This window comes from Wickerhamiella sorbophila, assembly GCF_002251995.1.
Source record: "Wickerhamiella sorbophila strain DS02 chromosome Unknown contig3, whole genome shotgun sequence".
NCBI classification, from domain to species: Eukaryota; Fungi; Ascomycota; class Dipodascomycetes; order Dipodascales; family Trichomonascaceae; genus Wickerhamiella; species Wickerhamiella sorbophila.
Genome location: NW_020194004.1, coordinates 876770 through 900388, shown reverse-complemented (window position 1 = coordinate 900388; position 23619 = coordinate 876770). Strand labels below are relative to the sequence as shown.

The 23619-nt window shown below is 48.6% G+C and overlaps 14 protein-coding genes across 14 annotated transcripts; 5 read left to right on the top strand and 9 right to left on the bottom strand.

Annotated features, from left to right (window-relative positions):
• Nucleotides 1-8: 8 nt before the first annotated feature.
• B9G98_02370 (Manganese transporter SMF2) lies at nt 9-1490 on the bottom strand (the record flags this gene model as incomplete). The annotated part of the gene is made up of 1 exon (XM_024808927.1): nt 9-1490. The coding sequence occupies one exon, from the start codon at nt 1488-1490 to the stop codon at nt 9-11; it is 1482 nt and encodes a 493-aa protein (XP_024664695.1).
• A 463-nt stretch (nt 1491-1953) lies between these two features.
• B9G98_02369 (hypothetical protein) lies at nt 1954-5190 on the top strand (the record flags this gene model as incomplete). Its single annotated transcript, XM_024808926.1, has 1 exon — nt 1954-5190. The coding sequence occupies one exon, from the start codon at nt 1954-1956 to the stop codon at nt 5188-5190; it is 3237 nt and encodes a 1078-aa protein (XP_024664694.1).
• Nucleotides 5191-5634: 444 nt separating this feature from the next.
• On the top strand, nt 5635-6192 carry B9G98_02368 (60S ribosomal subunit assembly/export protein LOC1; the record flags this gene model as incomplete). The annotated part of the gene is made up of 1 exon (XM_024808925.1): nt 5635-6192. The coding sequence occupies one exon, from the start codon at nt 5635-5637 to the stop codon at nt 6190-6192; it is 558 nt and encodes a 185-aa protein (XP_024664693.1).
• Nucleotides 6193-6302: 110 nt separating this feature from the next.
• On the bottom strand, nt 6303-8321 carry B9G98_02367 (Peptide transporter PTR2; the record flags this gene model as incomplete). The annotated part of the gene is made up of 1 exon (XM_024808924.1): nt 6303-8321. One exon carries the CDS (start codon nt 8319-8321, stop codon nt 6303-6305), a length of 2019 nt encoding a protein of 672 aa, XP_024664692.1.
• Nucleotides 8322-9131: 810 nt separating this feature from the next.
• Nucleotides 9132-10151, bottom strand: B9G98_02366 (D-amino-acid oxidase; the record flags this gene model as incomplete). Its single annotated transcript, XM_024808923.1, has 1 exon — nt 9132-10151. The coding sequence occupies one exon, from the start codon at nt 10149-10151 to the stop codon at nt 9132-9134; it is 1020 nt and encodes a 339-aa protein (XP_024664691.1).
• Nucleotides 10152-10407: 256 nt separating this feature from the next.
• Nucleotides 10408-11076, top strand: B9G98_02365 (Transcriptional regulator CBF1; the record flags this gene model as incomplete). The annotated part of the gene is made up of 1 exon (XM_024808922.1): nt 10408-11076. The coding sequence occupies one exon, from the start codon at nt 10408-10410 to the stop codon at nt 11074-11076; it is 669 nt and encodes a 222-aa protein (XP_024664690.1).
• Nucleotides 11077-11130: 54 nt separating this feature from the next.
• B9G98_02364 (Protein N-terminal amidase) lies at nt 11131-11898 on the bottom strand (the record flags this gene model as incomplete). Its single annotated transcript, XM_024808921.1, has 1 exon — nt 11131-11898. The coding sequence occupies one exon, from the start codon at nt 11896-11898 to the stop codon at nt 11131-11133; it is 768 nt and encodes a 255-aa protein (XP_024664689.1).
• A 112-nt stretch (nt 11899-12010) lies between these two features.
• Nucleotides 12011-13399, top strand: B9G98_02363 (hypothetical protein; the record flags this gene model as incomplete). Its single annotated transcript, XM_024808920.1, has 1 exon — nt 12011-13399. One exon carries the CDS (start codon nt 12011-12013, stop codon nt 13397-13399), a length of 1389 nt encoding a protein of 462 aa, XP_024664688.1.
• A 7-nt stretch (nt 13400-13406) lies between these two features.
• On the bottom strand, nt 13407-14747 carry B9G98_02362 (AP-1 complex subunit mu-1; the record flags this gene model as incomplete). The annotated part of the gene is made up of 1 exon (XM_024808919.1): nt 13407-14747. One exon carries the CDS (start codon nt 14745-14747, stop codon nt 13407-13409), a length of 1341 nt encoding a protein of 446 aa, XP_024664687.1.
• Nucleotides 14748-14825: 78 nt separating this feature from the next.
• Nucleotides 14826-15140, bottom strand: B9G98_02361 (Putative pterin-4-alpha-carbinolamine dehydratase; the record flags this gene model as incomplete). The annotated part of the gene is made up of 1 exon (XM_024808918.1): nt 14826-15140. The coding sequence occupies one exon, from the start codon at nt 15138-15140 to the stop codon at nt 14826-14828; it is 315 nt and encodes a 104-aa protein (XP_024664686.1).
• A 205-nt stretch (nt 15141-15345) lies between these two features.
• B9G98_02360 (Polyadenylate-binding protein, cytoplasmic and nuclear) lies at nt 15346-17196 on the top strand (the record flags this gene model as incomplete). Its single annotated transcript, XM_024808917.1, has 1 exon — nt 15346-17196. The coding sequence occupies one exon, from the start codon at nt 15346-15348 to the stop codon at nt 17194-17196; it is 1851 nt and encodes a 616-aa protein (XP_024664685.1).
• Nucleotides 17197-17700: 504 nt separating this feature from the next.
• Nucleotides 17701-19140, bottom strand: B9G98_02359 (Tryptophan permease; the record flags this gene model as incomplete). Its single annotated transcript, XM_024808916.1, has 3 exons — nt 17701-18230; nt 18279-18614; nt 18690-19140. The coding sequence occupies 3 exons, from the start codon at nt 19138-19140 to the stop codon at nt 17701-17703; spliced, it is 1317 nt and encodes a 438-aa protein (XP_024664684.1).
• Nucleotides 19141-19572: 432 nt separating this feature from the next.
• On the bottom strand, nt 19573-20298 carry B9G98_02358 (hypothetical protein; the record flags this gene model as incomplete). Its single annotated transcript, XM_024808915.1, has 1 exon — nt 19573-20298. One exon carries the CDS (start codon nt 20296-20298, stop codon nt 19573-19575), a length of 726 nt encoding a protein of 241 aa, XP_024664683.1.
• Nucleotides 20299-20499: 201 nt separating this feature from the next.
• Nucleotides 20500-22467, bottom strand: B9G98_02357 (Beta-glucan synthesis-associated protein KRE6; the record flags this gene model as incomplete). Its single annotated transcript, XM_024808914.1, has 1 exon — nt 20500-22467. The coding sequence occupies one exon, from the start codon at nt 22465-22467 to the stop codon at nt 20500-20502; it is 1968 nt and encodes a 655-aa protein (XP_024664682.1).
• Between the last annotated feature and the right edge of the window lie 1152 nt (nt 22468-23619).

Genomic DNA, 23619 nt, shown 5'->3' with positions numbered 1-23619 from the left:
ACCAAGAGCTATGAGAGTCCCGAGAAAATCATAAACAGATTCAAAGCACTGACAAGAATAAAGATAACCAACGCGAAGAAATGCAAAAGCGGTGAATTGCTCATATCCTTGTAGTGTTCTCCATCCTCAACCATAGTGTATTGGGAGCTTGCGTCGGAGTTATTTTCGACCCGGACCTTCATGATAAGGTTAGAGCCAGTAAAGTAGATGAGCGGAGCAGTGACAAATGGTAGCAACAGTGAAAGGACGACCTGCGAACCGTTAAGAACCTGGGCGAGACCATTCCGGCCAATGAACAAGGCAGCGAACAGACATGGTGCGACTGCAATGCTGCGTGTAATGATGCGTCGCAACCACGGTCTTGTTTTCCACTCGATAAACCCCTCGGCGATCATTTGACCCGACAGGGTGCACACTATGCCTGCGCTTTGGCCGCTGAACAAAAGAGCCAGGGCAAAAACTGTGCCTGCAGCCTGACCCAAGAAGCGGACAAGCATATCATGAATTGTATACAAATCAGCGTCATATGCATCAGGGGTTTTGTACAGGGTGGCACCCGAGACAATCAGAATAGCCGCGTTGACAAACACCGCGAAGGTACATAGCGAAATAACCAGCTCAGCAATTGTGTATTTCATCGAATAGCGTATTGACGCCAGAGAAGGCCTGTACTCTTTGTGCGCAGCCTCATCGCAGGGATTGAAGCGGCCAGTTTTGATGTCAAAGTCTTTGAGTCGGGGCTGCACAATTCCAGAGCCAAGATAGAGGCTATGCGGCATTACAGTAGCACCGAGAATACCGCAAGATAGGTAAAGTCCCTTGGGTTCTAGCAAAGCCTTTGACGGCAAGAACCCCATGAAAATATCCGACACGTTGGAAGGCTTGATTTTGACGAGCTCGACGCCAAAGCAGATAACGACACCAGCAACCAATACCGAGACAAACCACTCGAAGTAGCGCACCATTCGCATGTTTCCATTTGGATCATAGGCCATGAGTACAATAAGGACATCCAATACCGTAATGACCACGCCCAGTGAGAGGGGCAAATTGAAAATAATGTTAAGCGCAATGGCGGTACCCACAACCTCTGCCAAATCCGTGGCGATGATAGCAATTTCTGTCAAAACATAAAGAAGAATGTTCAGCCATGAGGGGAAATGCTTCCGGCAGTTCTCGGCAAGGTTCAGGCCGGTGACCGCGCCTAGCTTAGCGCAGAGCACCTGTAGAACGACCGCAAATAGGTTGGACACAAGCACAATAAATAAAAGCCGGTACTCGTAGAACGCGCCGGCAGAAACAGCAGTCGAGTAGTTACCAGGGTCCATATATGCCACAGATACCATGATTCCGGGGCCAACGAACTTGGCGTATTTTACTAGTGTGTGGGTCATTCGCTCCCATGTCGAGAGGTATCGCGTACTTCGCTCGCCTTCTGACAACGACGAAAGCTCTAGCTCCTCCTCCGGAATATCTTCAGAGCTCCTCATTGTAGCTTTCTGTGTGGGAAATGTGCACAGATGGGGGTCCCTGAGGTGGAGAGGTAGTTAGGTAGGTATATATGACCCAATTGGGTAATCGTTAATAAGCGTGAGGGCGGCCGGTTTATTTTCGTGCAAGGGGAAACCGCTCGATGAATGTGATGCTATTTCTTGAGTTGAAATGCGGAGGGTTGACAGAAATAAGAAAACAGCTAATTACACGCCGAAAACTTCGCCAAGCGTGACACCGTTTTCGCGAAAAGTGATCAAGGTTAGGGTATACCATTTTCCGGGGTTTTTAGGGAGGATGGGCAGTTTCGAAGAATTCTCAAAACCAGTTCAGAATCGGCAATCTCGGTTCTTAAAGTGCCCGTACGTGGTAAACGCTTTCACAGCACCTTCAATAGCTTAAAATTGTACTTTCGCCTATTTATTTACGTTCCTCCTCGTCGTTGTTTTGATTACTCACTGGATGGTAAAGCCCTGGCACACATTGAATCCAGAGCGGCCAAAGGAGGCAGTCCTACAAAAGCCAGTGTCTCGCACACTGGTGCCAGAGTCATGGATACCTGTGCCGACTCAAAGGCTTGTAGCAGCGGGGTTTTTTGTAGCGATCCAGGCGATCAAGCTCAGATCCGCTCTCGAGCCATCCGTTTCAGGTTGTTTTATTTTCACGGCATTCGATGCGTTATTTCTTTGGATTCTTCCGCTTTTTGCTATTCCCCGCTTGACGTTCAGAACCGCTGCAACTGTTGCATTAATTGCGTTTATGGCAGCGACCAATTCCCTTTTGTTTATCGACCCGATCTGGCTTACCGTCGTTTCCTCTACAATTATCAAGTATATCACCGGAACAGAGCTTTCAATATCAGGCACTCGCGTCAGAAAAGACTCTATTGGTGCAAACTCACTAGGAAGCTACGTGGTAAAGTATCTCCCGGAGCTATCAGCTACTCTGAGTGCCGATGAACAACTATGCACCAATGGCGACCAGGTTTATCTTCACCTCTCTCTTAATTCTACCTGGCCTGAGTTAGTTTCTTTGAAGCTTACTCCCCTTGTGGAAGATACTGCTCCGTCTACTCTCAACTTTACCAAAAAAGACCTCGGTCGCTACCCTAAACGTGGGTCTACAGATGTCTGGCTGCCGATAGATCAACCTGGTGCTTACCAGCTTTTGGAAATCACTGATTCCAAAACAGGGTCCCCTGTTCTCGTGTCAACTGCGCTCAATGCTGTTGTTGTTCCATCTTGTCCCAAAGCTTGGCTCGATGTCGATACGAGTCCTAAATGTAGAGGTGACAGGATGTCTGCCCGCATTTTTGGTCAAGGCATCGCACCATTCAAAATTCGATTGGCAAACGGAGAGACTGTTACCACTCCCAAAGGGGAGGCAAAGTATGCTCTGAGTCAACAAGAAGTTTCAGTGCCACTTCTGGCTATTCCAGGCCTTAATATTGGCCTCAAGGGTGTGCAGGACGCACTAGGGAATACAGTGGAAATTAACGAGATGGTCAACATCCCCGTTTTTAATCCTGCAACAGCATCACTTCGAGAGCAGCGTTTGGCGCTTACAGACAAGTCTGTTTCGGCTCAAATAACCATCAACGGTGATGATGGTCCTTTCAACGTTGCCATTCAAAAAGACGAAGACCAGCCTTTTACAATCGAGCTGGCCAAAGGTACTCATAATCTGGCTCTGGAGCACGAGGGCGATTATAAGCTTGTTGGTATTGAGGGCCAGCACTGCGCGGGCAGCGTCTCGGGACTTGTACAGGTTTTCAGCCCACCGCCTGTTTCTCTCAAAGTCGAGTTTCAGCAAATTAAAGATCCATGTGCTGGTCCATCTGGGATTGATGCAGATGTCACTCTGTCTGGCACCCCACCTTTCCAAGTCTGGTATCGGGCGCGGTCTGGTGACCGTGTTTTATTTGAAAAAGACATCAAAGTTTCTGGGTTTAGCGATCAGGTCAAATTCAAGCCGCATAATGTTGGTACTTTCGATTACGAGTTCGTTGCAGTTGCTGACGCTTACCGTCGGATTTCTCTTAGTGGAGAAATATATCATCAGCAACAAACCATTAATGAGCTTGCAGGTGCCTCTTTCTTACCTATGAGGTCCAAGTACTGTCCTGGTGAAACGGTTGAAGTAAGCGCGAAACTACAGGGTAAAGCCCCGCTTACTTTGGAGTACACTATTGATGAAGACGCCTATACTTTGGAAAATTTATCGGGCACATTTGCATTAAAGCTTGGCAAGCTTGGAGGAGGTGTTCATAACGTGCGTTTGACGTCGATCACTGATGCAAGAGGATGCAAGACCCAATTAGACGTTCGGAGCCCCGATATTCATGTGCGTTCCGATCGAGCTACAGTGAAGTTCAAAGAACCTGGTATTCGTCGCGTGACAAACCTTAAGCAAAAGCTGGGGCTCGAGTTTGAAAACGGTATCCCGCCATATCGTGTCGCATATTCCATCAATGGAGCTGTTCGTTCAGTTGATCTGAATACCCCATATATCGATGTCAACGAACCAGGCGTCTTTCAACTCATTTCACTTCGTGACGCCGAATGTGATGGTGATGTTGATGGCCAAACCATTTCTATTGAACTAATCTCTCGTCCCTCCTTGGCCTTGGGTGGGGGCCAGCAAACATATGCCACCCTATGTTTAGGATCGGCTACTGCAGTGACATTGCAAGCAACTGGTGAGGCCCCCTTCACTTTGAATGATCACAGCAACGTGCAACAGACCTTCTCCGAATCGGAGTTCGTTGTTGAAGTTGCCCCAGCAGCCACAGCAGGCCCTACCACTTTGTACTATTGGATGAATGATGCAAACTACAAAGAGGGCACAGAACCTATTCAGGTTGTTTTTGAGGTCCCTGATACACCCACTGCTGCTTTCAAACACGTGGAGCACGAGTACAAAATCTGTCAAGGAGCAAAACAAACTCCAGGCATCCCTGTGATGTTGAATGGTAAAGGGCCATTCGAGCTGACATTTGAAATTGAAAACACTGCTACGGGCAAAAAGTTCCGAACGTCGGCTGAAGTCGAGGGCTCGACCTCTGGTACCAAAACCTATATGCTTACCAGTGTGTTTGGTGATGTCACACCAGGCCACTGGAAAGTTTTACTTCATTCAGTCACCGACGCTACACAGTGTGGTACACATGCGTGCACAGGGAAACCAGTGTATATTAGTATGAGCGCAGCCCCATCATTAGGCGTTCCTGAGGGTCAGGTGCACGTATGCGTTGGAGACTATGTTGATTTTAGCCTACACGGTCATGCACCATTTGAGCTCGACTACGCGTTTGAGGGTCGGAAGCTCACAGCGATGGCGGAGTCAAAGTTCCGTAGACTGTCATCTTTCCCTGGGACCATCGAGTTTGACAAGATTCGTGACGCAGCAGGCTGCGATGCGACTCTTAACCACTCTGTGATCGTACACGATATTCCAGCCAGCAGGATCACACACGAGTCTCAATTTAGCATTCATCACGGCGAGACTGTCGATCTGGCTTTCGAGTTCTCAGGCACACCTCCCTTCACGTTCACATACACCCGCAGCGTGCGAGGCAAAGTTGTCGATCGCAAAACTGTATCGAACGTTGAAGACCACTTCTACAGCATTTATACCCAAGAAGAGGGTCTATATGAGGTCGTGGAGCTTCGTGACCAATATTGTCGAGTAGGTATCTAGAATATACAGTCTATGTGCATGCGATAGATCTAACTTAATGGGAGACTGAGTTCTCGGGCTGTACAAAGAGAACAATACTTGCAGGGGTCTTTTTTCGAAGGCATTCGGAGAATAGTGTACATTTATCAACGCCACTTATTTAGGGTCGAAGCCGAAGCCGCGCATGCAGTCCTTGTACTGGTCGATGATGGCTTTGCATTTGGGAGAGTCCTGGCCATTGAACAAAAGACATTCGTCACGTTTGGCTTTTTCGTCTTTGCAAACACAGCAGGGGCGGGGCTTATTTTCAGCTTCGGGCATTGGTAGAACGGACAGTCTCGGAGGTTCGTAGGGATTTAGTAATATCGTTCGATTAGATAATGGCAGGTGACTAGCTGGAATTTTTTTTTTTTATTTCCTTACTGATCTGCGAATATTTGAGTAAAATAGACAGGGTTCAGTGGTATGGGAAAAACACGAGGAAAAAGCGACTCCAAGCGGTCGAAGAATGGCATGCGGTCGGTTGAGCCCGAAATTTACAAAGACAATCGGGCGGAGAATTTTTTAAGTTTCAAGAAAAAGACCTATGATAGCGTGGGGAAGAGCAACAAGACCCGAAATCGAGCAATTGATAAGGGAAAGATCCAGATCAAGCCCAAGAAGCGCACTTATACCGAGAAAGAGCTCAAGATCCCTAAGCTGAACACAGCACTTAACCCGGTTGGCGTCAAAGTCAAGGGCAAAAAGGGCAAGAAATTTGCCGACGAAAGCAAGATTCTACAAATTATTGCCGAAGTCAACGAAGAGACGTCTGCTGTTAATGCTTCTAAACTAGAGAAGGCTCGACAGCTAGAGGAGATCCGTGAAGCCAAACGAAAGGAGATCGAAGAGCGGGAACGCCAACAGCAGGAGAAGCTGGAGAAAAAGAAAAAAGAGCTTAAAACCAAGCCCAAGAAGGGCTCTCAAGTCGTCGAGTCGGAGTCGGAGTCGCCTAAACGTAAACGTAAAGTTGCATTTGCTTAATTATTTAAAGGGAGTAAGATTGTGATAAATACAAGACCTATAGGTATTTCGGAAAGTCCATGAAATGATCTTAACCTCCTTGAGATTCAAAACTTACCAGAGCCAGGAAATTATTTGGTCTCTGCCGCCGTGGTGATAATAGCCTCCTCCAATGGAGTGAAGTTGTTGGCCTCACCCACGACGGAGGCAATGGGCTTGATATCTAGGCCAGCGGCCATCTCCTCCTCACCCATGCGGTCGCCGTAAACATGCTCGTCGTTCTGGGGGAAGTTGAGAGTGTTGTGCAGCTGCTCATGCTTGGCCAAGTCCTCAATCTCCTGGAATCGCTTCTCAAGCTTGTTGTAATGAGAATAGACGCACCAGAAAACGCAAGCGGCAATTATAGTCGCAATGCACAGACCAATGTACATCCACATGAACTTGGGGTTCTTAGCAGTGGGAGAAATGGCAATACCCAGAGCGGCACCAATGGCGTTAGTGACCAAGAAAATAGACATGATAACTGACTTCATAGTGATAGGAGCCTTTGTGTAGGCATACTCGAGGCCAGTGACGGAGGCGAAAATCTCCGACAGAGCAATGAATACATATGCAGGGGTTTGAACGGCAACATGGACCTTGTTAAACGTGGGGCAGTAGTGCTCACTGGTCTCGTCGGTCTCCATAGGCCACTGGAAGCAAGGAGGCGAGCTGTAAATGATATGCTGGACAATGGCAGCATAAGCCATGGCGAGCGAAACACTGATGAAGCCCCAGAAAATACGAGTGACGGGATGCATGGGGAAACCAAGCTTGCGCAGGAAGGGCAGGAAGAACTTGTTGATCAAAGGAACGAAAATAATAACAGCAATAGGATCGATGTTCTGCATAATATCATTAGGAATAGCATGAACATCCATAGTGCCGGCCTGGGAAACAAAGTTATTCAACATCTGACCGTAGACAACCCAGTAGATGGGATAGAAAGCAAACACCTTGCATCCGTAGAGAGCACGGCGGACCTCCTCAACAAAAGTTTCACTCCAGGGAACAGGAGCAAGGTTGAGTTCCTCACGGAGGCTAGGTTTGGCGACTTCCAAGTTGAAACGGCCAAAGAATGGCTTGACGGGGCGCAGGGGGTAAGTGATAAACTCAAACAGCTTGCCCCGATTGTGCTTTTCAGAAATACGCGTACGGTAGCCATCGCTCTTGAAACCATTCTTGATACCCTCCCAGCAGATTTTGAGCGTATGGGGCACCGGCGAACCGGTGGGAGTATTCTGGACGTACTTGCCGCGTCCGAGGAACAGGGCGACAATAGCGACGAAGAAGAAGGCAAAAGGAAGCAAAAACGCAGCCCAGAAGTCGACATTATGCTCTAACTCAGTAGTGGCAATGGCAGAAAGAGAACCAACGTTGATACACATGTAGAAGATCTGGAAAATGGTCTGCATTGTGACAGCAGGATCAACGATGACGCGTTCACCGCTCTTCAGGGTCTTGACATACTGACGGGTATTAGTGTACTGGTCAGCGATCAAAGTGGACACATTTGCCTTGATACCACCGGTACCAATACCGATGATAACAATAGCGGCGATGTAACCACCCTCGGCGTGGTTGCCGCGAATGGAAGAAGGCAACGATGTAACAAAGAGAACCAAGTTACCAATAATATAGATACACGCAGACCAGAAAATAGTCCAGTATTTTCCGAGCCACATATCAGCGATTAGTCCACCAGGGATAGGAGTGATGTAGCACCAAAACTGGAAAAAGTATGAAAGAGCTGTGGCCGAAGAAGTACCAAGACCAAGTCCACCGGGCTGAACGGGGCCGTCACGGTCTAGGGACATGTAGTTTTGGAACACACCAGAGCACCCATAGTAGGTGAAACGCTCAGCAAGCTCGACAATTGCGACGTACCATGCAGAAAGAGGCAGAGTGTCGGAAACGATGCGAAGGGTTTCCAGCTCCTCTGCGGTAGGTTCAGGTCCCAGCAGGATGGTGCCATCCTCGGCGACCAGGCCGTCATCTGAGGTGGCTTCAAATTTTTCGTGCTCCTTCTCGGCACTGGCAGCAGATTCAGAAGGTGCACTGACAAGGTCATCCTCAGGCTTCGCAGCCCGGCTGAAGGGGTTTAGTCTCATGATATTTTACGATAAGGCAAGAAAATGCTTTTTTACCGTTATCGGAGGATAAGGACAAGTGATTATGTATGCGGTAATATGTCTTTTTAAAGCTCGAGCCCGATAACCAGACCCCCCGTCACGCATGCAGGAGAGGAAGGGGGATCTGGGCCAGATGACGCAGCGAGTCGCAGCAGCGCGCAGTAAAATTTTCCTTGGTCTTGGCTTTTGCCGCGCGAATTGATTGATCCCGGGATGGAAAATTAGATCTCTCTACAATTTAAGGTTTGACAAAGTGATAAATAAGCCAAAGTATAAAGTGTTTCTAGCTCGACGTCCAAACGGGGCCTGCTGCGTGGTATTGAACATACCTTTGCACGATTTAGTCCGATGCGTAGATCCTTCCTGCATGGTATGTCCGAGCTTAATAATCCGGACTCAGACGAGCTCTAGATCAAGGGAAAATGAAACCATCTGGGGTTGATCCCAGGGCAATAAAACATAGAAACCCCGGAGCTGCGCACCATACCGATTGGTTTGCACAAAGCACAGTTTGGGTCAGCCGATATTTTGTGAGTCATGCGACATTACCTTTCATTTTTCAAGCCTGACCCACGCAGCCACTCTATGCGTAACCTTACCCAGAACTTAGATGAGACGCAGCAGGGTAGGGTTGAAACATCGAGGTCATATTGAATGTGAACCACCGAATTGAAGCTATCAGTGCATACTTTGTAACAGCCCTGGTAAATTCTTGCATAAAGGTTCTTGGCCACGCAGTATCGGGCAGCAGTGCGATACTACAGCTATCGCATCAATGTGGGGTTAGAACTACAAACGCGGAGAAGGCAGATAAAGTTCAATAGCCTTGAGGGCCATTCCAAGACCACTCTGGAAACCAGTACCACCAGCTCCGTAGTTGTGAATAACTGTTTTACCGTTGATAGTTTCTTTCTCGATCCGGGCTCCGCCCTCCCGTCCAGGCCGCAGGCCAGCTTTCTCAACAATTACGTCTAGCGGGCCCTTGGCCAGAAGCTGGGGGAAGTAGCGAGTGGTTTTGTCAATAATCGCAGCCGACTGGTAGCCGAAGGTGTCCGGGGTGGAGTCGCCCTTCTGGTAGTACCCACCCAAAACAACCTGGCCGCCAGAGAATGGCCGGGGAATAACATAGATAGGTTCACGGTCCTCACTCAGTAAACCAAAGTTTTCATTAATGTGGGGAGCCCGAATAAGAACAATCTGACCCCTGATGGGCATGCACTTGCTGTCACTTACCCCACCAATTGTTGCAGCACCATTCCCGGTGCAGTTGAAAATCACCTCAGTCTTGGCGCTGGCTGCATCAGTAATATGCGAAAGCTCGCGGCGTAAGAAAGTTACCCCATGGTCCCGCAGCTTGTTATACAGAAACTTTAAAAAGTGCGGGCAGTAGAAATTGTAGGTAGTGTATCTCACACCAAACGACGCATCCTTGGACTTGAGAACTTCTTTGTCCTCGATGATTTCAAAATCGGGCACATACGACTTGAGTGACTCGATTTTAGCCGCCGGGGGCTTCTGTCTCCAAAACTCGGTGGTTTTCAGTCGAGCCAAACCTGCCTCTCTTCCGTAGTTTTTGAAAATTTCATCCAAGTACAAAAACGACAGGCGGTCGTACTCCAGGGCTGCGGGGTCCGCCGCGGAGATTGAGCTGAAGTTACCCCCCGCTATCGGCGAGGTGTACTCGATGCTATTGTCACCGGGCAGCCATTTCGCAACGACCGTAATTTTCGTAGCAAGCTCGCAACGACACAAAATAAGGGCCGTGTAAAGGCCAATGATACCTGAGCCAACAATGACTATTTCCGACATTAGTGATAAGGGTGAGTTTGGTAAGTATTGGGGAAACAGATAAGTGGGCACGAGGAGAGAGAATGGACAAAAAAGCAATAAATGGAACTAGAATTTAATATCTGAGAGGCTTTCCCAGCCAAATTCCGCCAATTGACCTGTCAACTAGGTTTCAAACAGATCTGTGTAGTTGGCCTATCACAGGCCGTGGGGCATATCACATGATTCAAGACCTGGTGTAGTCAGCACAGTTTTGTTCCCGTGACACCACGTGAGAATGCAGGTGAACTCTTCAACTAGACGCCAGGAACCACCGAACTCGGTTGGGACTATGCCCGCAATCAATGGCAATAACAAGATAAACTCTGAGGCAGCTAACTCGTCTCTTCTCCCCCAACACCAGGGCCATCGCTTCGAGGGCGCCGAACGCCAGAACGTCAACCTCGAGGACATTTTCCAGGGAGGCCAGGACGCTGAGTACCAGGGAATTCATGCCATGCAGCGCGGCTATCAAGTCCCCCATATGCCCACGAGCCAAAGGCAGGCTTCTCGACGCGTCGAGCAAGCCCCTAACGACCCGCGATACCCGGCAGCAAAGCCCGCCGTGGGCAGCGAGGAGTGGTATAAAGTGCGCAAAGATAACCACAAGGAGGTCGAGAGACGCCGCCGAGAGACAATTAATAAAGGAATAGAGGATTTGGCTCAAGTTGTGCCCGATTGCGACAAACACAAAGGTCAGATTCTGTCCAAGGCAGTCGAGTACATCAAGAAGCTCAAAGAAAATGAGCACCAGTACATGGAGAAGCTTACTCTTGAAAAGCTTCTTGCAGAGCAGGCCATTGCCGAGCTTTCCAACACCAACAAGGCTTTGAAAAATGAGCTTGCACAGGCCTGGAAGGAAGTTGAGCACTGGAAACGCCAGGCTGTGAAAGGCGACCAATCTTGACCCGCTCATCACTTTGCCCTATACAGATATTTAATTTTCGATTTATTATATTTTTTAAATCTCTACTGTGTGTTCGACCACCCCTTCACCGGCGACAGAGTACGAATTATCGCTATATAATATCGTCGATGAACCCCCATAAACAGTGCTGCCGTCGTTACCTGTTCGGTTTGCAATAACAATTGGTACATCAAGGGGTATTCTGGCTCTCCAATAGTCTACAAGATCATGGTCCAGCTCATCGCTCTTGTAGTCTCCGGCTAGCCAAGCGGTCGGAACGAGAACCAACTGACTCTTGTTCGAAGCTATGCTTCTTGCAAATTCATATGCATCCCAAGGAGCCGTAAATTCATGAGGATTCAAGTCCATGCATATTCCGATCTGGGTTTTGATCGGAAAATCTGGCCAGGGACCTCCGGCTATGAACCCTTCCGGAGAAGGGCAGCAACCCCACTGTCTATCTGTTTCGTACAAATGCGTTTTGCGATAGTTCATTAGCACATTGCCCTTCGAAGAACACAAAGAAGCAGCGTTGTAGATGGTTCCCGTGGACGTGGTTTCGGGATACCCAATACAAATATTAATGTCATAGTTTTTCGCCATTTCACATGCCCATTGAGTCGATGGTCCATTTCGACTCTCTAAATATGGCGCTATGGCCTTTGGCGACTCAAAAGCATAGCCCGTGAGTGCCAATTCTGGTAAAACTGCGACGGCTGGTCGCTGGGTGATCTTTTGTAACAGCGACTCGGCAACAGCCATATTTCCAGCAACCTTGCCCAGTTTAGAGCCCATCTGGACCGCTGCCAGCGTGAGTTTCATTCCGAACTTCGCCAATTACTTTCGCTTGTCAGCAGCCAGTTTTCCCTCCACTGGTTTGATTCGCGGTAAAAAAAAATCCATCCTGTAATATAAGAGCAGCACTAAAGAGACTATGAAAAATTTAGCGGCTCTGGCCCAGCTCAAGCGGGTTTTTCCTAATAAACACGCTCTGTACGAGCGTATTGACACTCTTTTGGCCCATGGAAGCGTCCTGCGAGTTGGAATTGTTCCTCTTGCCAGCTCTAGATCAGACATCAAACGAGTCTTGGAGTCCCTGATTGAAGACCCGTTGAACGATGGCGATTGGTTTCCCACTTTCCGGGCTCGTGCATTGACCAAGGATGTTATCGTCAGTCAAAGCAGCTCTTTCGACTACATCGAAACAAGAAACTCGGCCTTGGAGTACCCAGTTCCGTTTACCGGCCCTCCTATTGAATATGTGGAAGTTTCTAATCCTCAGGATAGCCGTGAGCACTTGGCCAAATGTGCCCTTATATTGTACGCTTCTACCAACCCAGCCGAAGCTCTTCGTGCGCCTATTGCGACTGCACACCCTCACCTTCTCGTGCTTGATAGTTTAAGACTTTTGCAGGCAAGTTCTGATGCCCCTTCAAACTCAAATGAGGTGGTTATCTCCACTGAGCTGGCCGCACGGGGAAATGAGCTTTTGCGAGAGTCCCCTAAAAACATCACGCCCTATTTGGATTTGTACAGAAAGTCAAATGTTGCTACCCTGAAGCAGCGATTTGATCCAACCAAAGTTAGAGTGCAGCTCTTGGACAGTGTTTTCAAGACATGCGATGGTCTAGTCGCGGCCGATGGCCCAGACCAGGCAATTAATCGTGAAGTGTCGGAGCTACGCACAGCCTGGGCCGTCTCTGCCCATCGTGAGCTGCAAGGAAGACTCATTCCTGCCCTCGAAAAGCTCTTGTACAAAAAACTGGCCTGGTATAAACTTTATGCCCGCACTGACGACGTCGAAGCCACGACCGTGGCTGTTCTTAATCAGGCCCAGCTTCCTCAGTCCAACCGCGAGCTTGAATACATTATTGGACGAGTAGACAAGGCTGTGACTACTATTCCGTCCAACGAAAAGCCATCCCAATCACCGATAAGCACTGCGAATGTGCTCAGCGCTGCGGCTGCTGTCAAGCTGCAAAACAACGCTTTAAAAGCCGTGCTAACAGCCCTCAGCGTACAAATCCCCATCTCCTTGTGTGCTGTCGGTGGCTGGTACTTTGCAGAGTGCACAGCGTACTCAATGGGAGCGTTAGCTGGACTAGGCCTAGTTGTAGGGTTACAGAGGCTACAAAAGATGTGGCTTAAGGCCGCGAAAAATTACGAAAAGACCGTTATTGATTTAACGCGTACTTCAATCACCGAAACAGAAACTCAAATCTGGGATATGTATGAGGAACGAGTTGCCCGCCGCCGACAGGAATTGGCTACTCAGGAGCATGCGTTGGCAGAGGTTAAAAAAGAGGTTTATGATCAGAATTAAATATAAATTAATGACTTACCGTGGTAGCCACTTCGCTATTTGCATTTTTATCGGAAACTTCTTGAGGTTTTTCCCATCTTTTTCGTATCTCGTACTGCCCGCTCTTGGTTATATAGCGGACCCACGGATAACTATGATACTTGAGAGTTTCTTCTTCGACTTTGAGGTAGCGAATCTCAAGTCCAGATGCTGTTGTACCAGGAATCTCGAAGCGGACTTGTATGGGGGCTGTCGGCCGGGTAGGAGCGTCACCGGTAGCAGGCAGCAAAAGCTCAGCCTGCATGGAGGTTTCACGGCCTCCACCAAAGTGTTTAAGTCGCCAAATAATTGCCTGCTGCTCGGGCGCATATACCACTGTACCGTGAGATGACTTGAATCGGGGAGAATCGCAGTCGGCAGGAACAGGGACAATGAACTCGGTGAAACTGCAGCTTTGCCGTTTTTTATACTGCGAACGAGCCTTGCAAGAAATCACAACTCTTGATCGGCCCTTTATAGTCATATCGCAGTCAACAACCCACAGCGGCTTTTTGTTGGCCGGCTGAGAAATGCGATAGCTGAACAGTTCAAAGTCGCCATCCGGGGGGATGAATTCAATGGTACGCTCCTGTTCGAATTTGATCAAATCAACACACTGATGAAGCTTGATATCTCGGAAATCAACGTACCGAGAGGCTCGATACTGCGACAAGTTTTCCTTTTTGGCGGTTTCAGATTTGGACCTATCGTTAATACCAATCTTCAGCTGAGGCATACCGGACAAGAACGATTTGAAAGCGATTTTTCCATCGATTTCATAGGTTGTTGGCTTTCCTTCGTTGTCCAACGTACAAGAAATGCTCTCAATAACATCGACAAATAACTCGTTTTTACGATAATAAATACCCGGCGGGCGCCAACTGATTTTATCGGTTAGCGTGTTGATAGCTTGCGAGACCTCGAGCTTGTAAGACGTTTGTGTGACATAGTTCTGCAAAATGTTAATGTCCGTAGTCTGTACATGGCCAAAGTCCATCATGTCGTCTAAAAGCTCGTAGATTACAATGTAGTTGTCTCGAACCGATTCCTCTTCAACTTTGTCCACAAAGGCCTCCAAAGCCTGGACAAGCTGCCTTAAGAAAAACAGAATCGATAATGCATTGCTGTTGGTTTTCGTAACAGCTAGAACGTATATGTTTGAATGCTGGATATAGATGTAATGTATGCCATGGTAGTTGAAGATGGGAAGTCCCGTTTCCTCTTTGCGCAGAGCAAACTCTTGAACTGAAGACATAGGCACGTCTCCGCGAAAGTCCCTGCTCAGTAGGGGCGACCCTGTCTGGTCCAAGAAAAATATGGCCGAAGCCATGATGATGAAATTGGGAGGTCACGTAAACAGAGGGGGCCAGTGGGTGTCGATTACCGCGGATCTTCAACGGAAATCATACTACGAAGCCTTTTTGCGACTCAACCCCGGGTCGGCCTTGGCCAATTCATCTATTGCATCAGCGAGTTTTGCGTCCGCGTCAGTGATGGCACCATCTGCATCGTTGGTCTTCAACGCAAACGTGATCCACCGGTATTTTATGTAAATCTCTGGGTGATGCTGTAGGGCATCTGCGGATTTCGCCGCCTTTGCAGCAAACTCTGCGGCAAGAGTGTGGCTTTTAAAGGCAAACCGCTTGGTCAATGCGCCGGAATCAGTCGCCCATCGCCGGCCTGCCAGCTTTGCCAGTGTTTCGGCTCCTAACTTAGTGTACATACTCGACACACCAACAAAAAAATAAACAAACCTAACTTTTCCCCCAGATGCGATTTTTTAGCCGTTGCTTTGTCGTAATTCAGGGTAACACCCCTTTCCCTGATTTAACCCCCCATGCGACGTGGGGTGTCCAACAGCTAACTGGGGTTAGGATCTATTTCCCCCTCCTAGACCACACGGGTGCAAAAGGTATAAACCAAAATTGATGTCGGTATCGACAGACTCCATTGCTAGCCCGGACCGCGCGGGAAACAAGAACACGCTGTGTGTGTGCGACCTGGATGCATTGGTCTCGGAAGCGCATTTGCAGGCGGCTTTCACGGGTGGGAGCCACTCTCCCCCGGTTTCCGCGATGGTTATTCGAGACCAATTAACCCACCGCTCACTGGGATATGGCATTGTGCTTTTCCGCTCGGAATCAGACGCAGTTGCGGCAAAAGATGCTGCTCAACCGCTTTTTGTTGGCCCCAATCTGTGCAGAGTTATCGGTCCATACAAAGATGGCACTCTCACCCGGCCGCCACCCCGTCCGACTGGCGAGGGCATCTTCATCAAAAATCTAGCGCCTGATGTTGTCGCGCCTGAACTCTACCAGGAGTTTGCCCCCTATGGCGAAATTCTCGCTTGTCGCATTGTACTAAGTGATTACGGTCAATCCAGGGGAATGGCCTATGTCACGTACTCGTCAAAAGAAGCCGCCCTTAAAGCTATCGACGCAGTAAACGGCGAAACCCTCCACAACAGGAAACTCTATGTTGGGCCCAATCTTCCTCGACACGAGCGCTTGCATCGTTACGATGACTCCAAGGAGGAGTTCACGAACATTTTCGTCACCGGCGTTGCTTCTTCTGTTCCCGAGCATGACTTTTATGAATCATTTGCAAAAATTGGCGCGGTAGATGCATATTCAATGCCCCTCGACCAATTCGGCCAACCCCGTGGCTTTGGTTTCGTCAATTATAAACATCATAAAGACGCAGTTCGCGCAATTGAAGAGCTCGACGGAAAGCTTGTTATTGGCGGCAGAACTTTAGGCGTTACCCGTGCGCAGCAAAAACCATCCGCAGACCAAAATTCCTCGAACAACGCTCACGCTAATCAGCATCCTGGCTCGGACTCCCATCCTCAACCCTCATCGGCAGGAAGCTCTAAAGATGATGCTGCTGCTAGTTGCAACCTCTACATTCGTCATATCGACCGAATTGTCACCGACTCAGTACTTGAATCAGCTTTTGCAGACTATGGGCCTGTAGTCTCCGCCAAAATTATGCGCGACGAGCGAGGCGGCTCCCGCGGTTATGGGTTTGTATGTTTTGAAAACCCTGAAAGTGCACAGGCGGCTATCAAAGGTATGAACGGTACTGTTGTGTGGGGGCAGGCCCTCTATGTTGCTCTCGCCCAACGTCGAGATCGTGGTCCACGTCGTATGCGTGGCCCTTACAATAATGTGCCCTTTACCATGGGCGTACCATCTGTAATGCCAATGGTGCCTTCGCCCTATTATTACTGGGGTGTTGGCGTTCATGGAGCTCCGGTTGCTATTCCTGCTCCTGCCATGGTCCCCGGCCAAGATGGCAATACAATGGCGTCACTTCAGACATCAATGGCTCAGATGCAGCTCGCTCAACCCAAAACCGGGTCTCCAAGCACAATGACTTCTAAAGAAACTAGTGATGATGGCAATTTGTCCCGCAGCTCCAATAACTGGAACCGGTCTTCTCAGCAGTCACAGTCGCAGCATCGGGCATGGTCTCCCAACATGTCCAGAAAAACTCGCCGTCAGCGAGATTTCCAGCCCTCGCTCGCTGCTGCTGTTGCATCAGCCGAGAATGAAGCCGCCGAAAAACAAGTGGTTGGTGAGGCTCTTTACCCCAAGGTTCTGAAGCACCCGGCAGTTGATAGCCCTGAACTTGCAAGCCGCTTAACAGGAATTCTCCTTAAACAGAAAACGAGCGAGGTACTCGAATGGGTCGATAATGATTTTTTGCTTGCTAAGATAGTTTATCAAGCCCTCGATGCCCTTCGTGAATTCGAGGCCACAGCACCAGATTCCTAAGTCTCTGTGCTTCCTCGGTTTCATTATTTATACCTTGCTTACATGGTCGATATGCTCTCACTCTTCATGCTTTTTGTCAGGGCACACTTCATTGACGTATAGAGTCTTGTCTCGAGAAGAAACCTCTTCCGCTGAGTTCAATCGTCATTTACCATATATATGTGTAACTGTATATATTTAGAGGATTCTCAGCACCAGAACCTATAAAACCGATACCAAAATGGTTTGCTTGCGAGCGCTGGCTTTGCTTCGGCTATCCTGGTCTCAAGTTCTGCTTCATCGGCAATTCGCACACCCGTCCTGATATCAACTTCGTCAAGTCGGGGTGGAGAGGACCTGTCCCAGGCTTTGTGAATCACAAACATTACTAGAACAATTATCGCTGAGAGGTAGGATTCGAAAAAGCTTGCTGCCTTAGGGACACCCTTGCTCCCGACTGGGAAATCCGACCCAAAATTGGAGACAGAGAATACCGACAGAAAACAATACACCTGTTGCAGCGCCTTATATACCCAATGGGGCCTTGTACTCCAGAAGATCTGTCGAAACATCTTGCTGCCTCATTGCAAGACGGTTGCGAATGTAGCATAGGTTGATGGACCCCCAAATCAAAATGCTTGCTAGACCTCCAATTGAAGAGAGCCAGTTAAATGCTGTCCCAGCTTGGTCAGACGCAGCAATGAAGCCCAATAATCCGAATGCAAATACAACCAGAAGTGCGTACAGAGGCCGGCCTCGACGGTCAATGGTGAGCAAGAAACGAGGACCAAAGCCTTGGGCAGACATAGATCCAATCGTGCGTGAGGCCGCAAAAATAGCAGCGTTTCCGACTGAAAGTACTGCGATTATGATCACAAGATTAATCACTGACGGTAGCCCAGAAATTCCTGCGTTTTTTATTGCAATAACAAAGGGTGATGCGGATGCGTTGGCTGCCGCACCCAGACGATGATCTGTGTAGGGCACCAAACATCCAACCAATGTTAAAGATACAACGTAGAAAAGAAGAATACGCCAAAACACTTGTTTACAGGCTCATGGGATTGTAACATGGGGGCTCGGCGTTTCAGCTGCGGTAAGACCTGCCAATTCTGTCCCTGAAAAAGCATATGTTGCCGACATCAATACAGAAATAACTCGTTTGGTACCATTCGCAAATGTACCAGGATTATCCCAGTGTTTTAAGCCCAAGTAGTGGCCATGGGGACCTCCACCGCGTGTGAGTACGATGCCAAGGATAATGAAACCGACGATAGTTAGAACTTTGATTGAAGAGAATACGCATTCTGCCTCACCATAGCCTTGAACCCCGAACAGATTGATGAATGTGATTACAGCGATGAACAAGGAAACCCAAGCAGCAGGATTCACCTCTGTTGCACCGTTGTGGTCACCTTTCCAATAACTGATTGTCACAGCTGCCACATTTAGTTCAGTAGGAAGAGAAATCAAATGGGCAACAGCATAGAGTCATCCAATTGCGAGCCCCCAACTGCGGTCAATAAACCGGGTGTTGTACGCGGAAAACACGCCGCTGACTGGGAAACGAACGCCCAGCTCACCGAGCGCTGTCATGGTTAAGAACATGAGCAGGCCAATGAGGCAATAACCAATACTTACCCCACCTGGGCCTCCGGTTTTGAGAACTCGTCCAGATGCAATGAACAGACCAGCGCCAATCGATCCGCCAATTGCGATCATCTGAATATGACGGCCCTTGAGTTTTCTCTGCAGCGGAACTGTGACTGTGTTAGCAATTGCTTGTTGTTCTTTGGTCAAACTTGGATCTGGCTCTATAATGTCCACGGGTTTGAAATCGCTGATTATCTTTCTGAACAGGGTCTGCTTCAGATTGATCACCTCCGTCTGTTCAAGGACAGACTCGGTTTCCTCAAGAGTGAGGCCCTTCTGATTCTTCTCAATATCTTTGCTAGAGAGGCTCATGGTAGATTCAAATTGTTTCTCAAATCTAGGCTAAGTGGCTATCAGCCACAGTTTTGATCACGTGCATCCTGCTGCAGTTCTCTAGGATGCGATAAGACCTGCATATGCAAAAAAAAATGTCCTGAGCGACTTTCGTTGCAATTTGGGCTTCACGAATAGACCCAGAACCTTGAGAGTGCTAATTTTCCGCTTAGGTCAAGCGAACGAAGGTCTGGAGCATACTCGTTCTGAGAAACATGTGTTATCGTCCTATATGTATAGATTATGCATTAAGTGACTGTCAAATTTAGAGCGTTTGACGGGGCATGCTGGTGGAGATATTCCCCGTCGGATGGCATCGCCTGCACATTTTCAAGGAACAATAGTGTCAGTTACTTACTCCGTGCATAGTGTTCTTGGAGCCTATATAAAATGCAAAAAAATATCCGTGGTCTACAATTGAGGGGCTAAATCGTCGCCCTCTTTCGTCTTAAGACGCTCTTCAAGCTTATTAAACTGATCAAGTCCGATCTTTTCCTCTTCACTCAAGACCTGCTCGACACCAGTAACCTCCTCGACATAGTGCATAAGCATACTTTCAATACCGTTCTTCAAAGTGACAGAGCTCGAGTCACAGGATCTGCAAGCACCCCGGAGCATTAGTTGGACAATGCCTTCGTCTGTGAACCCAACATACTCCACATCTCCACCGTCTTCTTGAATCGCGGGGCGAATGCGAGTGTCGATCAATTCCTTGATCATCGACACAGCCTCGCTATCATCTTCATGAGGTTGGGTGTCTAAGCAGGCGTTTGTACCGTCCACCAACACGGGTTCTCCCGAGGCCAAGTGCTCAGTGAGGATACTGAAGATCTCGGGTTTCAGCACAGGCCAGCGATCCTCGGAACCTTTCTCAACAGTGATAAAGTCGGGGCCAAACATGACACTGCGCACACCGTCGACTGCAAACAGTTTGCGGGCAAGTGGCGAGCCATGGGACTCCCGTCCGCTCAAAAACTCCACGGTGCGGGCACCCTCTCCGAGGACATCTTGGGACGGAAGGAACTTGAGAGCATCCTCGTTGGGTGTGCTTGCAGTCTGGATAAATAAATTACGCACAAAAAGCTGCGGGCGGGCAAAAACAGCGCGTGAAATCGGTCGAAATTGGCGGGCAAACATCTGGGCAGTTTGTAAGAAAAAATGACTAACCGCTTGGCCTATGTTGGTCCCGGTAATTGTTGGGCTAGGTATGGGTGAAATAAAATACATAGCTCTATGGGTAGTGATGATGGTAGAAGCCAAATATATATATAATGGTTGGGAAAGGACCATGGGATGTAGAGATGGAAGTAGCCAGCGCGTGAAGCGGGTGCCGGGATTTCAGCACCCATCCATTAGACTGTTGGGTGGGAAGCGGTAACCTGCCTGCGCCCAGGAAGTCAAGTTGGGGTTCGAGTACGCATTGATGTGGTCATTGATGTACTGCAAAGTCGGGTAATCCTCAGGGTCGCAGGTCAGCTGAGTTTGGCCCGGGGGCTGGTAGATGCGCACATAGTCGATTTCCATGATGGCGGGGAACACAAGGTCCAACCAGTTGATATACACCCAAGAGTTGGAGAGACCGACGTTCATAACGATTGACATGGCTTCTTTCGAGATGTGGCGTGCTCCGATGTTACCGTTGGGTCCAATTGCCGGAGCGTACAGTGTATATACTGCATGAGGACCAACAAACCACGAAATATAGCCGTCGACGTCATCGTTTTGATACTCGATACCGAAAGTTTGGAAACTACTGGCACCGTCCTGTTGGTACCAGTCTGGATTCAATTGAGTGGTGCCAGAAACAGCCTGCTGGAATGGACCACCCGTCCAAGTGTTCATCGCAGTAATTGAGTTATTGTAAATTTCGACATAGGAGTAATCGACGACGTACCAAATGTCCATGGGAGCCAACTGAACCGATTGCGAGGCGACACCATTGGGAAGCTCTGCAGTTGTTGCGCCAACAGTGCCTTCAAGAATATCGATTTCCGGAGCACCACGACCCACACCGACGTTCGGGTGGTCGCCGCCGGGACAAACACACTTGTTCAAGCGCTGGCCAGGCAGGTATGAGATGCCATCCGGGGATGATTGGTTCGGGGTGATACCTGCGTCACACTCATTGTACGAGTACGGCCAAACACCATCTGAAGTAGACAAGTAACCAGCCCGCGCAAGGTTGCCCAGGGTCCACAAACCTGGCCACAAGCCCTGGACCTTACCGGAGCCAGGCAACCGCACAGCCATTTCGATATGAGCTTCGGTCAAACAAAGCTTGTTCCAGCTCTGAACCATTCCAGACCGGAAGTTAAGATTGTGGTTCTGGAACGCATCAAACTGAATACGCAAGCAACCATTTGCTGTGGTGACTGCGTCGGGACTATACCATTCGAGATCTTGGGTTGCACCATACCATAAATCAACTGCTGTCCAAATGGGATCGTCACCCTCATAAAATGTTCTTCCGTCGACATTGAACTCATCGCTGAAAACAAGGTCCCAGGTAGTGCCATTGTGACTCTTGATGGTCTTGGCAGAACTTGGTGTATCGGGATCAATCAAAGATTTATAACGAAGGGCTGATAAAATACCATACTGGTAGTCTGAAAGCTGGTGGTTGATGCTGGATGTGGTGTGGTTGGCAGGTTTTGTAGGAGCACGACCAGTGTCGGTGAAGTCCAGAATGGGCAAGACCACAAACACAGTGATGATGCCGCCAATAAGCGCAATAAATGCAACCAGAGCACCCCATCCACGTCTGTCGAGACGATGACACTTGCGGTCTTCGAGTGCATCGGCGATCGGGTCTGGGTTGTGTAAATAATCGTCGGCTTCCTTTTCATCCATGTGCAGCGGAAAGTCTGAAGCAGGGTAGCCACCGAAAGGACTAAAGTCTGCGTTCATCAAAAACGGATTGATATCGGGGTTCTGGTCATATGACGAAAACGAGTTCGTGCGGGAGCGCTCGGAAAACTCGCTTTGTGAGTACTGACCAGGGAGGGCTAGATTCCCATCAGGCGTCACGCTTTTGCGATTCGGGTATCTGTCGAAGTCGGAGCCGGACATGACGCTAGGTGCATAGGGTACGCTAACATGACGGTGAGTCGAGGTATTGGCAGATGGTGCACGGGAGCCCAGCAAGGTGTCGCTAACATTAGAACGCGACGAAGAAGAGTCGGCCACACTTTCGCCGGCTTCGCTGTTGAAAGGGTTTTGTGCGGAATCATCGCCCTCACCAGGAAGGCTTTGGTATTCGCGGTTTTGCCGGTGTGGCGGGACTGGCGGCCCAGTGAGATTTCTCATTTGTTTGGGGTTGTGATGGTCTTTTGTTCTTTTGAGCACTGGGTTTCTGACGTGGTCTCCGTTTGATTTCTTCCTAAAATATTACTCCAGCGAGCGAATGTTCTACTCCTGTCTATTCGTGGTCCTTGCGGTAGAAATCAATCGGGGTTTTTTTTTTGTAGTAGTGTTGAACCACAGACACAGGAGACCAGCGTGCAGCAAAAAAACCTGACCTCCTAAATATAGCTCAATGCCTAACCCTGGTATGTTTCCAAGGGCAAGCGAATCGCGCGAAAACGCGCTGTATTCACGCGAGTTTCTCGGTAAACATTTATATTAGTTGAATCTATGTTAGCTGATTCCATCACACTATTCAGGCTCTTTTCTCAGGTCCAATCAAGGCGCTATAAGCTCTCCACGTGCCTGATAAAAATTTCCACTCACTAATTGATTTATAGCCGCCAAGTGCCCTGGTTAATTACTAATCAGAGAGAATAAAACAAATCAAAACCGAACACTGCTAAACGGGGGGGTGTTAAGTCTCTACGGTGTTTCAGTGCATTGCTAAGCCCAGTTTTGGCCTCGCTTTAAAAAAAGACATCACGTAGATTAGCTAAAGATCAGCATGGAAAGGGGGCTCACCAGGGTAGGTGAAATGAAAATGGGCAACTGGCTGAAAATGCATTTATCCTTCGGGTCGTGAGCCATATGCATTTAGGGAATGCCGGCTATAATGTGCTAGGGCTTATTTGGGTAATTAGAGCAAATAATATAGGTCTATGCGGATTGCGATTTGCTCTCGAGCCAATCCTGGCTCTGCACCCTCCAATAACCGCTGATGTAGTAGGATCTGCAAAGGGCACAAAATATGATTTTCACGTACAATTTTCACTCTTACTATTCCTTTATCAGGCTATCCATGCAGATCTAGTGGGGGGTGCCCTCAATACTAATCCTCCTGCAGCTGCGGACTATGGAAAGTAGCACTCACTGGTTGAGGCTGAGTGAAATGACCTGTGTATCATCGAAACCATACCATAATCGTGAAGACTTTATAATTTTTCATATACAACTCGAGGCTAGCCTCGATATTTCAGCGCAAGACTCTTTTGACATGTCAGATACCTTGTCGGTTAGGCACCCTTGTCATGCAGATAGGAATCAAAATCTGAC